This window comes from Hemibagrus wyckioides, linkage group LG11 (assembly GCF_019097595.1).
Source record: "Hemibagrus wyckioides isolate EC202008001 linkage group LG11, SWU_Hwy_1.0, whole genome shotgun sequence".
Lineage (NCBI taxonomy): Eukaryota > Metazoa > Chordata > Actinopteri > Siluriformes > Bagridae > Hemibagrus > Hemibagrus wyckioides.
This window is the reverse complement of record NC_080720.1, coordinates 16,730,632-16,744,912: the sequence shown is the minus strand read 5'-3', so window position 1 is coordinate 16,744,912 and position 14,281 is coordinate 16,730,632. Positions and strand designations below refer to the sequence as shown.

Below are 14,281 nucleotides of genomic sequence, written 5' to 3'. Positions count from 1 at the left end.
TGCTTTCCATTTCTCATTGACAAACCTTCAGAGTATTTAAGTCAATCCTGTAAATTGTTAGATTAAAGAAGTTGGTCTCTTTCAGATCTTTATACTGATTGCCAACTGTAGCAAAGTCTTACTTTAACTACACAAGCTTGAGAGCCCAAGGTCAGATGTAGTCTATCAGAAATAACTTGACTTGGCATCCCACATCACTGCCATTCCTCTTACCCTGTAACTGTCACTGCATTTCCCTTAAATAAGTTTACTTAAAGAAATCATCTTTAGGGATTTTCAGGGACACACATGCATTTTCTTACAGAATTTTATTTTCAGTTACTGGACATCTGTCAATTACTTTGAGCATGTACCAGTTGGACACCGTGCAGTTATTGTATACTTTATGGAAGCAAGAATGTTGCTATTAAATTAAACATTCCTATTCAGTTGATGTCTACAGCATTTACACCAGTAGAAATTATGTTTAAACACTGTATCTATGTGTCTTCAACATGAGAAGTAACAGCTTGATAGGTTATGGCAATTAATCTGGAATCAGTAGTTTAACTGGTTGTATGGAACAAAATCTTGCACCCACACCACCACTATCTGAAATATTTGCTCTATTTACCAAAGGAACGTACATTTAAATGTACATTTGAGGGTCTTGCTTTAGGTCTGAGCAATGGTTCTCAGATGGGCCATGATTTTGAAATCACCAAATCCAATATGTTAACCAGGAAACAAACCAAGTGTTCATCAAAGCATTGCACCATGCATGTGCATGTCTCTGGAGGAAAAGGCTTTGGAAAAAGGTTAGGATTGTGAGAGGTTTAAGGGATGGTCTCTGTAATGCATTGTAAATACTGAAAAGATTTGCTGCATAGTTGCTTAGGTGCATAATAAAGCTCCAGAATACAGAACCCAGAGCTATAGTACTAGAAAATACTTGAACTAGAAAATATGACCACATCACTCCTATTTTATCAACACTGCACTGGCTCCAAGGAAAATTTTATATTGATGATAAAAAGTTTTCCTCTTTTATGATCCACCACACTTGCAAAGATCAAAAGGTGCAGGCTTTTTGTTGGTACATCAAATAATGAAGGCTACAGCAGGAGGCAGAATTTTCTAATATAAAGGCCCACAGTTATGAAACAACCCCCAATTATTATTCAGGACTAAGTCTCAGTCTTTAAGTTTAGATGCTGTCACCAACCCTGACTTCCACCCCCCAATCTCTAACGCATTCACTCAGGTTTGGCGACAGTGTAGTGGTTGTCTGCTATGCCACATGCTGCATGCTGCCATATGCTGCATGTCTGTGTTGCCTTCTGGCTTTCCCTTTTAGTTATGCTGTCATAGCTGGTCTTGCTGGAGTCTCTGCTTTCGCTCTCCATACAATGTACATCTTCATCCCCCTCACCCCTTGCACAAACACCACCCCCACATCTCCCTCACTGTCTCTGCCAAGCTACACAGGTTACTCCTGAGATGACAGTGATCCTGAATCCTTCTGCTCCCTGGACCTGCCTGATTCATCCGAAGCCTTACTTCTGCTTGAAGCCTAGCCTCACTCACCTGATAATCACTGACTGCTATTGAAGATGGCTCCGCATGGATACCCTACAGATAGCCATGGGTTTACTGTGGATAGTACCACATAAACTCCCTACAGATGACTGTGGAAGTAGCATTCTTGGATAGCCTTAAGATTGCTAAGAACAGTTTACACTCAAGTCTTAATCACTAAACAGATCGTTTCAGTTTGATATAAGAAACCTAAACTAAAAACTCAAATCATGCTCATATTGAAATTCCAATACACTTAGCACTGTATGACTTATATCCGGTCACCCACATGAGGATCAGGTCCTTAATGAGTCTAGTTCAAGTTTTTCCTTGCCACCGTTACCTGTGGCTTAAATCAAAATCTTATAAATCAAAGTTTTATATCCAGACTTCTGTACAAATGCTTTTTCATTCTTAAAAGAGCAATACAATTAAGGTTTAATTGAATTGAATTAATTTTTCTGTATCAGAAATCAAGAACATCAATACTGACTATGGTAGCTAAAATAAATTGAATTGTAATGTTTTACTGTTGTGGACAGTGAGTAATAATCTTAACATAAAGCACTTAACATAAAATAACCTCTTAGAGAATAAATTTACCACCTCACTTTTAATTCCAGTATAATATTCATGTCAGGTCCACCAGAAGCACCATCCGACTACAATACCCAGAACACAACAAGGTGCACAGACATGGCCACCATTGACTACAGCATCCAACAATTCACGTTCAAATTCACCATCTCACTGATTACACACATCTGTGCACTATTACAGCCACCCAGTATTTAAGGACTCACTTCCCACCAGTTCATTGCAAAGAATGCAGTCTGTGTTTATAACAGTTGAAACCAAGTCTTGCTATTGTCGTTGTCTACTTTGTTTTCAGATCTTGTTTTTGCCTTAACCTAGTCTATTCAATGCAATTTAAATGTATTTGAACAACACTATTAACAATGGACATTGTCTCAAAGCAGCTTTACAGAAATATAAAAATATAGAATAAAAATGCTTAAAATGAAATTAATATGTATCCTTAATCAGCAAGCCTGATGCAACAGTGGCAAGGAAAAACTCCCTGAGATGATATGAGGAAGAAACCATGAGAGGAACCAGACTCAGAAGGAAACTCATTCTCATTTGGGTGACACCGCAGAGTGTGATTATAAATAATATTCTTTTTGAAATTGTTTATAGTCAGTTTGAATTGTGCAAGCAACAGCTCCTGAGCAACTTATAGGTCTACTACTTCAATTTCATGATTGCCTGATTTTTGGCTGTTTTTTGATCATATTTTGTCTTATGTATTGGACCGTCCTGCTGGAGTGATAAATAAAGCTGCCATTCACCTGCATTTGTGTCTGCATCTGCTCTCTGAAATTGCATATAAACCCAGCCTTTTCTCTGCTCTCCAGAGATTGTATTCTTTGCACTAAATTCCAGCATGAAGCAGTCTAAAAACTCTTTTAACCTCAATCAACAAAAATATTTTTATTTAAATTTCCATGCCATCCTGCTCAGCATGCCTCTTGTGCTCCAAGCTTAACAGCAGCTGTGATTGCTAATACTGTATCTGACTTACTGGTTGCGGTGACCTTGGCAAATGTGAGTGTGTCACCCAGCTGCTGATCAATGACCCCAGTCCTATTGATTCCTCCCTGTGCTAACCAGTGATTAGCCACAATTGGAAATGAGAAAGTGTTCAGATTTGTTATCCAGACAGGACAGGTGAGTTTTTTTTTATCTGTTTTGACAGCTATTGTATCATAAAATTGTACATTTTGGTTTTAAATCTCACTATTGTTCAAAAATATGTGATAAATACAATTTGTCCATAGTTCTGTGTAACACTTTGCACATTTTTATTGTATTTATTTTGTGTGGCATTCCTCTACTGTGTGTCTGACCAGTTATAAGTGAAAGCTCTACTTACATTAAAACCTTATTAAATATGCATGACTGTGCAATATCGAGCAGAAGGCATGGTCAGAAAGCCCTGTTAATATCCAATCACCGTGAGCTCTTCCTGCAGAGACAGATAAATCACTTGTGGGGGTGTCTAGTGATTGCTGTTAGTCTGTTAACCAGTTGATGTGTTTCTTGCTTAAAGGAGTCGAACTGGAAGCATTGTTAAAATTCTATATCTAATCTATAAATATAAATGTAAGCTAAACTTACATTAGTTGGTGAAGACATTCTTAAACATATACAATAATGAGCTTGGTGAAGAATTAAATGCATACACATTTCCTATGAGAATTAAATGCATACACATCTCTTATGGACAAAATGTGGCATTATGTGTATAGCTGCATATAAATAAATAGTGACATGGTGGTGCAGTGGGTAGCTTTCCTTTCTTACTGTTCCAGGGTCCCTGGTCTGAGCCTGAGTTCAGGTCACTGTCTATGTGGAGTTTCACATGTAAGTGGGTAGATGGGCTATGCTAAATTTGCCCCTAGGTGTGAATGACTGAGTGCATGGGGCCTTGTAATGGACTGGCCATTTGAGGTGAATTCTTCGACCTTGTGCCCAGTGTTCCTGGGATAAGCTCCAGCTCCTCTATGACCCTTATTAAGAGGCACAGACCTGTTAATAACGGTTTTTATGGCATACAGTTTAAAAAAGTAGAAAATTGCTGTGTTGAATAAGCTGGTGGATGGAAGAACACCTTAGTCCACTATGACCTTCAGGTGAGCATAGCCCTTCATTACTTTCCTTTATCCTACAAAACACAATATTTTTTTAATGTTACCCTGGCCATCCCTTACCACCCAATTATCTTTAGCTCAGAATACATGAAGCTCTATAAATCTATATGTTTGGTGTGGATATCTCTCCTCTGAAAATGTCAAGATAACTTACAACCCCAGTTTAGACATCTGACATCTAACAATATGTATGCTTAGCCATTTCTTTTGGACCCCTAAAAGTCTCAGGGCATTATTCTTTTATTAACTTTAAAGCATATTATATAGTAACTGCTATGAATTTTTCAGTTTCCAGAGTGGAACTAACAGGAAAAGTATGTTACAAGAGTGGGGACTGTTAGTTTGATACCCCCGACAGAATGATATACCTTGACATACCTACAGATGATCTATAGATGATTCATAGCAATATGTTTCATTGTCACAGATAATAATGGCATACAGAAACTCTTTTTAGACCAGAGGCTGATATTTATCCAGTTAAAATAATATATAAGCATATACATTACACAGAAATAATACCATATAATCAAATATGGCATAATGCATACTCACAAAAATGAGAAGGTCATAATTCCCAATCCCTTATTCTGCAGAGCAAAGTAATCTCTTTGGAAAACAAACATTGCATATTTTATGTAACTTAATATGGAATTAATATGTACTTGCTTTCAAGAAAAGAATTGTAAGTTGTTAAGTGTGGGAAAAACATAACTATGACATGCTGCTGTGCTCTTATTTATTTTATGTATTTACAGTTATATTTTGTGTTTAAGGCTTCCTTATTGTGAAGTCAGTTAAATCTGTTTATCAAAGCCATAGAAAGAGGAGAGAAACACAGAGAAGACACTCATTACTGTTAATTGTGTAGTTGAATGACAGACTGGCGTCTACACACCACTACTAGATATGGTTCATATTAATCATTTCATACCCACCTCAAAGCAAACACCATAAACTGTTGATGTTTTTGTTTTGTAAATAACAATCTGTAGTATTATAAAGCTCTGTGTGGATTAATATTTTATAATATTAACGTCATAATTTCTCATATACAGTTTCTGAGCTTTTGAATGTTTAGCATGTTTTTAGCCACGTCAGAGGTTCCAGGGTCGATTTCCGTCTCCTCCCTGTATCTGTGGAGTTCACATGTTCCTCCCTTGATTTGGGGGTTACTTCCAGTTACTCAGTTTAGCTCCCCCAGTCCAAGGCACGTTGGAGATTGATTGGCATCTCTAAATTGTCCATAGCGTGTGTTTGGGTGTGTGAGTGCATGTGCGATTGTGCCGTGCTGTGGGTTGGAAACCCCATCTAGGGTTTCCCCGCCTTGTAGCCGGCCAGAAAATGGAAATGGATTGATGGGACAATGTGCTTTGTACAAGGCAAAATCGACTACAATATCGAACAGAATCAACAAATGTCTTGCATCTTATTGTGGTCTAATGGGGAAAGCATGCGTAACGAAACAGTGTTGCCTCATCCTGCTTTATTTGAGCTCGACTCTCTTCAAACACAGAGTTAGTGTATAGACTTCCGAATGCACGTGCCCAGAAAATGGAACTGCCATAAATGCAATAAATGGAAATGCTTTGCATTAAACGACCACATTGTGGACCACAATTGCAAAGAGCAAAATATGATTTAACAAAAATCGTGTTAATAGCAACGATTTTGTCGTTGTTGAAAGGTAACTGCAGGGGGTTTTTATTAATTGCGCACAATTAGCCTATATTTTTGTATAGATAATAAATGATTCTGACTAATATATTTGACGAGCGCTTAGGTTTCCTAGTGACTTTTATTCTTAGATGTCCCGTTTCATCAAATCATGCAACAATGTCCAGTCATATTAGTAAGCTCTGTGTGTGCTGAGCACTAAATCACGACTCCGGTCTCCATATTGAACAAACAGACCGCGTTCTTCTCCTCGCGCGCTTTTCGCCTTTGGGAGCCGCGTCACCATGGAGAGCGCCATCCGGCTGTAAAGCATCCCCGCGCGCGCGCTGCTTCGCGCCACCCGATGGCTTTTCTCCTAGGGAAATGCACAGATCAGCCCTGCGGACCAAAAAGCTTAATGGTTTTTCGTTCTTGTTTGAAAAAACGTGCGCACTATTTCATCTGAAATGCTTTCACGTGCGCTGGGGTTTGTAGGCTACCACTTGGCTGTCTGCCTATTAAGTGTTTCGCGCTCGACACGAATCGTTTGTCTGCTCTATTAACACGTGCTCTTCTTTTTTTTTCTTTTTTTTTTACAGAACGCTGTTAGCATTGTCATTGAGAAAAATTCTAATCGGTGACTCGACGCGTTCCATTGCACGGGTTGCTATTTCAAATGACGAAACTGGTTTCTTTCCTGATATCTACCGAAGAATACCTCTCTGGATTTTATTCACTTTGTGTGGATAGGTGTATTTTCGTAGAAAAAAAGTGAGACTGTGAATTGATGTTTATGCCAACTTAGGTTCTGATTTGGCGAGGGTGCGTGAAGCGCACGCGCGCTGTGGGCGGGAATAGACGCGCGTTTATAAAGAGCGCTGTGCGCGTCGTGGGGCGGCGACACCGCGCGGAAACGGCTGTCAACGCAGAGGACTCCGTGAAGACGCGAAGGAAGTCCTTTTAATTCATTCCAAGCTGGGTGGGAGAGGCGCGCCTCTCTCGGGCCCCTTGTCGCCTCTCCCCCCCCCGGAATGGATGAACACTTCAACCTCATAGACTCGCCGTCGACACGCCACAGGGGAAACAACGCCGAGAACCACGGCTACGCGGAGACAGAAAAGGGCAGCATGACGGTGATGGCGGCGGAGTTGCTGGAGGAATCGGCCGCGCTCCCCGGCCACCTGTCGCTGGATCGATATGAGGCGGAGCACGAGTGCTGCGAGAGAGTGGTCATCAACATCTCGGGCCTGCGCTTCGAGACGCAGCTCAAAACTTTCAACCAATTTCCAGACACCTTGCTCGGCGATCCGAAAAAGAGGATGCGCTACTTCGATCCGCTAAGGAATGAGTACTTTTTCGACAGGAATCGTCCAAGCTTTGACGCCATCCTCTACTACTACCAGTCAGGCGGGCGCATCCGGAGACCCGTCAACGTGCCCATAGATATTTTCTCAGAAGAGATCCGCTTTTATCAGCTTGGCGAGGAAGCGATGGAGAAATTTCGTGAGGACGAGGGTTTTATCAAAGAAGAGGAGCGCCCCTTGCCTAGCCATGAGTTCCAGAGGCAGGTCTGGCTTTTATTTGAATACCCGGAGAGCTCGGGCCCGGCCAGGGGCATTGCCATCGTGTCAGTGTTGGTCATTCTGATCTCCATCGTCATTTTCTGTCTGGAAACTTTGCCTGAGTTTAGGGACGATAAGGATCCGGTAACAGTAGCGCCCATAATAAACGGCACTGGCCCGTACGGGTCAGGCTCTTTTACTGACCCTTTTTTTGTTATCGAGACGCTTTGCATAATCTGGTTCTCATTTGAGCTGCTTGTCCGCTTTTTCGCCTGCCCCAGCAAAGCCACCTTTTCCAAAAACATCATGAATATAATCGACATCGTGGCTATAATTCCGTACTTCATCACCCTTGGTACAGAGTTGGCGGAAAGACAGGGTAATGGGCAGCAGGCCATGTCCCTGGCCATCCTGCGCGTGATCCGTCTAGTGCGAGTGTTTCGCATCTTCAAGCTGTCGCGCCACTCCAAGGGCCTCCAGATCCTTGGGCAGACGCTTAAAGCCAGCATGAGGGAACTTGGTTTGCTGATTTTCTTCTTGTTTATCGGAGTCATTTTATTCTCCAGCGCTGTGTACTTCGCTGAGGCGGACGACCCTGCATCCAGCTTCAGCAGCATCCCGGACGCGTTCTGGTGGGCCGTGGTTACCATGACTACGGTCGGCTACGGAGATATGCACCCGGTGACCATCGGGGGGAAGATCGTCGGCTCGCTATGTGCCATTGCTGGTGTTTTGACGATCGCGCTTCCAGTGCCCGTCATCGTCTCCAATTTCAACTACTTCTACCACCGGGAGACGGACGGCGAGGAGCACGCGCAGTACCTGCACACGGGCAGCTGCGAGCATCTCGAGTCCGCTGAGGAGATGAAACGGACGCGGAGCACCTCGTCACTCAGCAAATCGGAATACATGGTGATAGAGGAGGGCATAAACAGCGGCTTTAAACAGGCTAACTACACAAACCAAAATAATCAGAACTGCGTAAACATCAAAAAGATTTTCACAGACGTGTAAAGCAAACGCAGCTCCAGTCGACGATGCTCCTCAGACCAACTACACTTTACTCTAGGATTTTCTTCATGCAGACCCTGTACACGGACTAAAACCTGTTGGCCTGCAGATAATCATGCATTCTCTATAGTGGTTAAAAGTGGACGAAGGGCGGGTCAGGGACCTTAAATATCATAAAAACAGTAACAATTCGTTTGTGATTGTCAGTCTGCATTTGTTCTCAGTGTTATATATAATCGTCATCATACGTATTGGCAATATATTACAATCTAACAAATGCCTGTTAATGTGCTGAAACGATATATTTTCAGAGGTCACGTGTTAGTGTCACATGCATTTTGTTAGTATCTATAAGTGCAGATATCATTATAACAAACTGAACGCATGTGGATAAACCATCAAACTGTCGAATATATATATAGCCTAATGTATGTATTTATTAATCAAACCGCCTTTACCTATACCAAATAACTATGTGTTATACAAAATGAAAGAATGGATTGTTATGGCTCAAAATGTTTTATTTTGTGTAGAAAAAAAGGCGTGTGAAAACAATTATCACCAAATCGATGTTAAGTGCTGTAATCGGCCACGTAAAAAGCCAAGTTTCCCCCAAATTCTATTTATCTTTTCCCTGTAGAATTCCCCACGATTAGCATTCGGAAAAAGACACAGTAGGTTGGCATAAAAAGAAAACACTGTCGTTTCTTGCGTGAGAAAACAGGACTGAGCTGAGCACGCGCGGATTCGCCTCCCCGTCGAGACCCCTGGCTCCGCCCTATGATGCAGTCTCCATAGCGACCACAGTTTCCTGGGTAACCCCAGTTAACGTTACCGTTGCTCTCATCGCCGTTGCTCCAGCAACGCTCCAGATGGTTCACAAAGCTCTGCTGGCAAAAAAAATAAAACAGCTAGAGACAAACAAATAGAGCTAACTTTAACTCGCAAACGAGGTGAAATTATACATTTGTATTTTTGTATCATTTTTTATTTATCCTTCCAAATTAGTTATGCAGCTATAAACCTCTAAATGATTCTGAAATCATTCTGCTCATGTGATTCTGTTGTATCTGTGAAATGATCTGCTCTAGGTGTCTTTAGTTATAGTATTAAAACTTTACAAGCAGATGTGGGTCCAAATCAGGCAATACTGGAGACCTACATGAAGCCCAGCAAGCCTCATGCTTTCACAATCTCTTGCATCTCGTGCTGTAGATGTCAGTTTGAGGAAGATGGGCACTGCGTGACTGAGCAAGCTCATTACAGGGACTTGCATGTTGCCTCTTTTATTGATCGGAGTCAAAGGGCATTCACTGGTAATCTCAGTAATGTCCAGCAAAACACAAAACATATATCAGAGCCTTGTGAATTATCACTGCAAGTATGTGTATGTGTTGATATATGTGTGTGGTTGGGGTGGTTTTTTTTTTCTAGGAATCATTTTCCTTTTATGTTAAAAAAAACTCCTTTAATTGTACACAAACACCCAAAAGCTGATTGCACTAATATCACTACTTATTTCCTGAACATTGCATCCTGGTTCGCTTTAAAATCACTTGAATTAATGGGACAAAACGGTCTCTATGATTTCATTTTATTATATTTAAATTGCACGAGAAGAAAAGCAAGTTTTGCTCAGTGCTGCCATCAAGTGAAATGTTTTGGACCATGCAAGAAATCACCAGACAAACAATCCTAATTCTGATCATACCATACATGTCGACTTGATATTGAATGTACAGTATAATGTAGCCACAAAAAGAAAAATGCAATGTAATCATATTAGTTATGGCATGCAGACTGTTCTATTTCTAGATTATTATCTGGTGATTTCACATATGCTCTGCGCTATGCATGCATTTTTATTTTTGTTTGATTTTTGTCTCATTGCGCAGATTTCTGGGTAAGCAAGAAAGAATTTGCATGCATAATCACAGTGCACAGCTGCTGCTGCATGATGTTTCATGGCAGAGAGCTGAGATATTGGAGGTGTGAAATGAGCTGTCTGACGTCTCTGGAAATTCAAGCTGTCAGCTGATAACGTGCGATATAAGCTGTCGCTTCAATTCAGCCTCAGATTCACAAGTTACTTTTAACTCATAATTAAGGAGGCTAGGCTTTGCCTTAGTCAATAAGGACACCATATATTCACATTAACATTTTTTCTTCTTTTATTTCTTTTTCTCAGGAGGTAAAGATCAGGACCATGTGCTGTTAAAGATTTCTGCTGATGGGCATTCATATGACGCAATCGAACTGACCGGTGGCTCTATTCCAAACTGGGCAAAGAAGTTTTAAAGGTAAATCGATATTTATTGTGTTAGACTTGTATTGTAGAAGGCTAGCATTTGACCAACAACCAGTCTCACCTTGTATGCAGCCCTCATAAGCTCCTGACACTAAACCTAGTACACCATCAAGTGGTTACAATAAAATAATTAATTATTGAAATTTTTTATGTTTTTTAACATCCATAAATTAATTTTCAGTAACCACTCTGGCCAGGGTAAAGGGCAGGAAAAGAGAGAACATGCAAAACACATGTGGATCAAACGAGGGACCCTGCAGCAGTACAGGCGCAAAGCTACCTGCAGTGATGGGCATTTCATTAAACATACATAAGAAAATGTATTATTATTTTGTAATGTATTTATATATTTGCAGACAGAAAAATGACACAAATACATCTACATCAAATGAAGTAGCTGTAGTTTACAAAGAAAATAGCAAAATATTTAATGTAAAACAAAGAAAATGCTATTGATGTTAGTTTCTGTTAATTTCAGAGTTGTGTGCTTTTACGATCTTGTCAATATTACAAAAATGATAGCAGATATAACCAATGAAGCAACCATAGCTAACAATTATTAGAGCTGCGTAAGAAGTTTAATGTATTGTTGGCTACTGGAATTATGACACTTCTTCTTTTATGTAGCTATGAATATGGATCGTTTCAAATAAGTCATGCTTTGCCAAACAGTGTCACATAATCAGAAGGGGATCATCAGTGTCTGTTAAGACAAAACTGCATAAATTTAAGGCATAAAAATCACATGTACAACTTGTATTTGTGTTTACTCTGGAACTGGAGCATATTTTGTAAAAAAAAAAAAAAAAAAAAGTTTTAACACATTCCTGGGTTATCACCATCTTGGTAGTCTGAAAGGACAAGTGAGCATTTACCTTTAGTGTTATTTGTTTGTTTGTTTCTCTGCAAATGAGCCACCCTTTTTTGTTTGTGTTTTTGGTTTTGTGTGTACCACCACTAGGGGTCTCGGTGTATTGATAGACTCCTGTATTCGTTCCCGCTCACTCTAGGTGTTATCACACTTCATCTCTGCCACTGAAGGCTCCCACATCATTAATTAAACAGAGAGAATTCACATCCTTCTTGCTCTGGCTGCTGTTCTGGCACTCATATGGCTGAGTGGAGCTGATGTTATTTTCACAGAGAATTGACTTACTATTTAAACACTGCGTGAAATATAACTGATATGCTCTGTCAACACCAGTGTCATTGAAAATGTTTATTTAGAGATTATTCAAAATACCGTATATTAATGGTTTGAGTTCTGAGCATGACAGCTATTTTCTGCAATAGCTTTCAGTGCAGTAGGTGATGTAGAATATGTAGCATGGCTTGAAAATGATAAAGAGTCTTTCTGAACTGAATCAAGGCCACTTCACTCATCTAGGGCACAGACAATGATGAAAATATTTATTGATATGAACATGAACGCTGATTTAAAAAAAAAAAGGCTTTGTTGGGTTTTTATTTTCCAGTAATGTACAGAGATACATTGGAAAGGCTAGTACTAAATGTACCGAGGATGTACTAAATGTACAGAACACATTTATCAACAAACCATGGTCGCAAAGCGGTTTTACAGAAATTAGATCCCTAAAGACCAAATAGATCCCTAAAGAGCAAGCCTAAGATGAGAGTAAGGGACTAAGACTGCTTAAGGGAAAAATATTGGGAGCCTCTGCTATTGGGTAAAATTCAGTAGTAGTATAAGTAGGAAAGTAAAGCATACTTCTTTAAATATTCAGATATCCAGCATATTTGCAATATATGCAGTGCATAAGCAATTTCATTCACTCTGTAGCCAAACATTTGTGGACACCCGACTATCATACCCCTTTTTTATTTTTTTTATTTATTTTAATATTATAGATTTAGTTTCCTTTTGCTTTATTCGTTAAGTCTCATGCTTCTGGGAAGACTTTCTGTTAGATTTTGTAGAGTGGCTGTGAGAATTTTGCTCATTCAGTCACAAGAGCATTAGTGAGGTCAGGTCTGGGGTGCAGTCACTGTTTCAGTTTATCCCAAATGTGTTCAGTGGGGTTGAGGTCAGGCCTCTCTGCAGTCCACTTCAGTTTTGTAACTCAAACCATGTCAAATCATGTCTTTATAGATCTTGGTTTGTGCACAGGGGCATTGTCATGCTGGAATGGGTTCAAGCTTCTTAGTTCCAGTAAAGGAAAAATGTAATGCTACAGCATGTAAAGACATAACATATGTGAGGTTTCATATTTGTGGCAACCATTTTTGTCAGTTCTCGCTAATACATCTGTAATGCCTCTTTTCAAACTGAACATGTTTCACCATTTGAGTCTACCATTTGGTCATGAAGGATTACTGGCTGGTAAACTGTCTTTCTTTACACTGAAAGAAAGTGATTCCTCACCTGTCATGTTTCAATTACGGGAAGTGTGTGTGTGTGTGTGTGTGTATGTGTGTGTGTGTGTGTCTTTTGTCTGCAGAGACAGATCCAGACTTATCAACAACCACTAGGCACAGTATAAAGCACAGGTCAAAGCACACAAACTCATCTAAGGGATGTCTGCATTGTGGTATATCACATTCTCATCATCTGAAGACTCTAGAAGTGGCCTTGTTCATTGGATACACTGCCAGACTGAATGTATATAACCAATCAGATGGACACACAAGGGACAGAAGCTTAGACACAACTGCCTAATACAGTGAGAAATATATAAGTGAAGATGGATTTTGGTGTGTTCTTCATGTATTCACTGTTTGTACTGTTTTCAAAGCAGATGTCTGTGTATAAGTGTGTTATTATTAAGCCAATGTTTACGTATTAACTATATTAGACATTCCAACCAATGAAGCACCAAATCAATGTTTTTGAAGAGATAAACTAATAAAATGGATTGCAAACATTTCTAGTAGTGATTCGTCTTCCTTTCTCTTTCTCTCTTCCCTATTTCGATTGATCTGTACAAGAAATCGCCTTTAAGTTTAAGTTTAATTAAGTCTGGATATATACTATACAGTAACCAAAGCATTCCATGTTTTGGAAAGTGTGACGAATCCCAGAGTATCTGAACCGGCATGGACATGGAAAGCACAAGAAAAACTCTGCACAGTCAGTAACCAGAGCTAAGGATGAAACTCCATACCCTGAAGCTGTGAGGCATCAGCACTACCTGCTGTGTCACTATACTGCTCCATCACGTTTTCACTAAGCCATTACACAAGCAGTTTAGCTTTCGCTATAAATGACCTACTTTATACACTTTATATGTCAGTGGGATAATATGCTAAATCAGTAGGGTATTAAATATATTTTGTACATTATATATATATTAGACTACTGCCGATGCAACACGTATAAAAAATAAATTGTCTGCCGAAAACCACCTGCACCCTTCTGCACCTGTATGACCTGCATTTAAATAAATATGGAGATCATTATTTTTTTCATTATTATTTCAAGCCATTCCTTTTTTTTATCTCAAAGGAGGCCAAGC

General features: G+C 39.9%; 1 protein-coding gene across 2 annotated transcripts; it reads left to right on the top strand.

Moving 5' to 3' along the window:
• Positions 1-6,317: 6,317 nt before the first annotated feature.
• On the top strand, positions 6,318-13,690 carry kcna3a (potassium voltage-gated channel, shaker-related subfamily, member 3a). 2 transcript variants are annotated; one of them, XM_058401880.1, is made up of 3 exons: positions 6,318-8,401; positions 10,689-10,800; positions 13,268-13,690. In XM_058401880.1, the coding sequence occupies exons 1-2, from the start codon at positions 6,959-6,961 to the stop codon at positions 10,716-10,718; spliced, it is 1,473 nt and encodes a 490-aa protein (XP_058257863.1). In that variant the 5' UTR covers positions 6,318-6,958; the 3' UTR covers positions 10,719-10,800; positions 13,268-13,690. The 2 variants fall into 2 exon arrangements, with proteins under 2 accessions (XP_058257863.1, XP_058257861.1); XM_058401878.1 differs by having other exon boundaries at positions 6,326-9,315.
• The last annotated feature ends 591 nt before the right edge of the window (positions 13,691-14,281 follow it).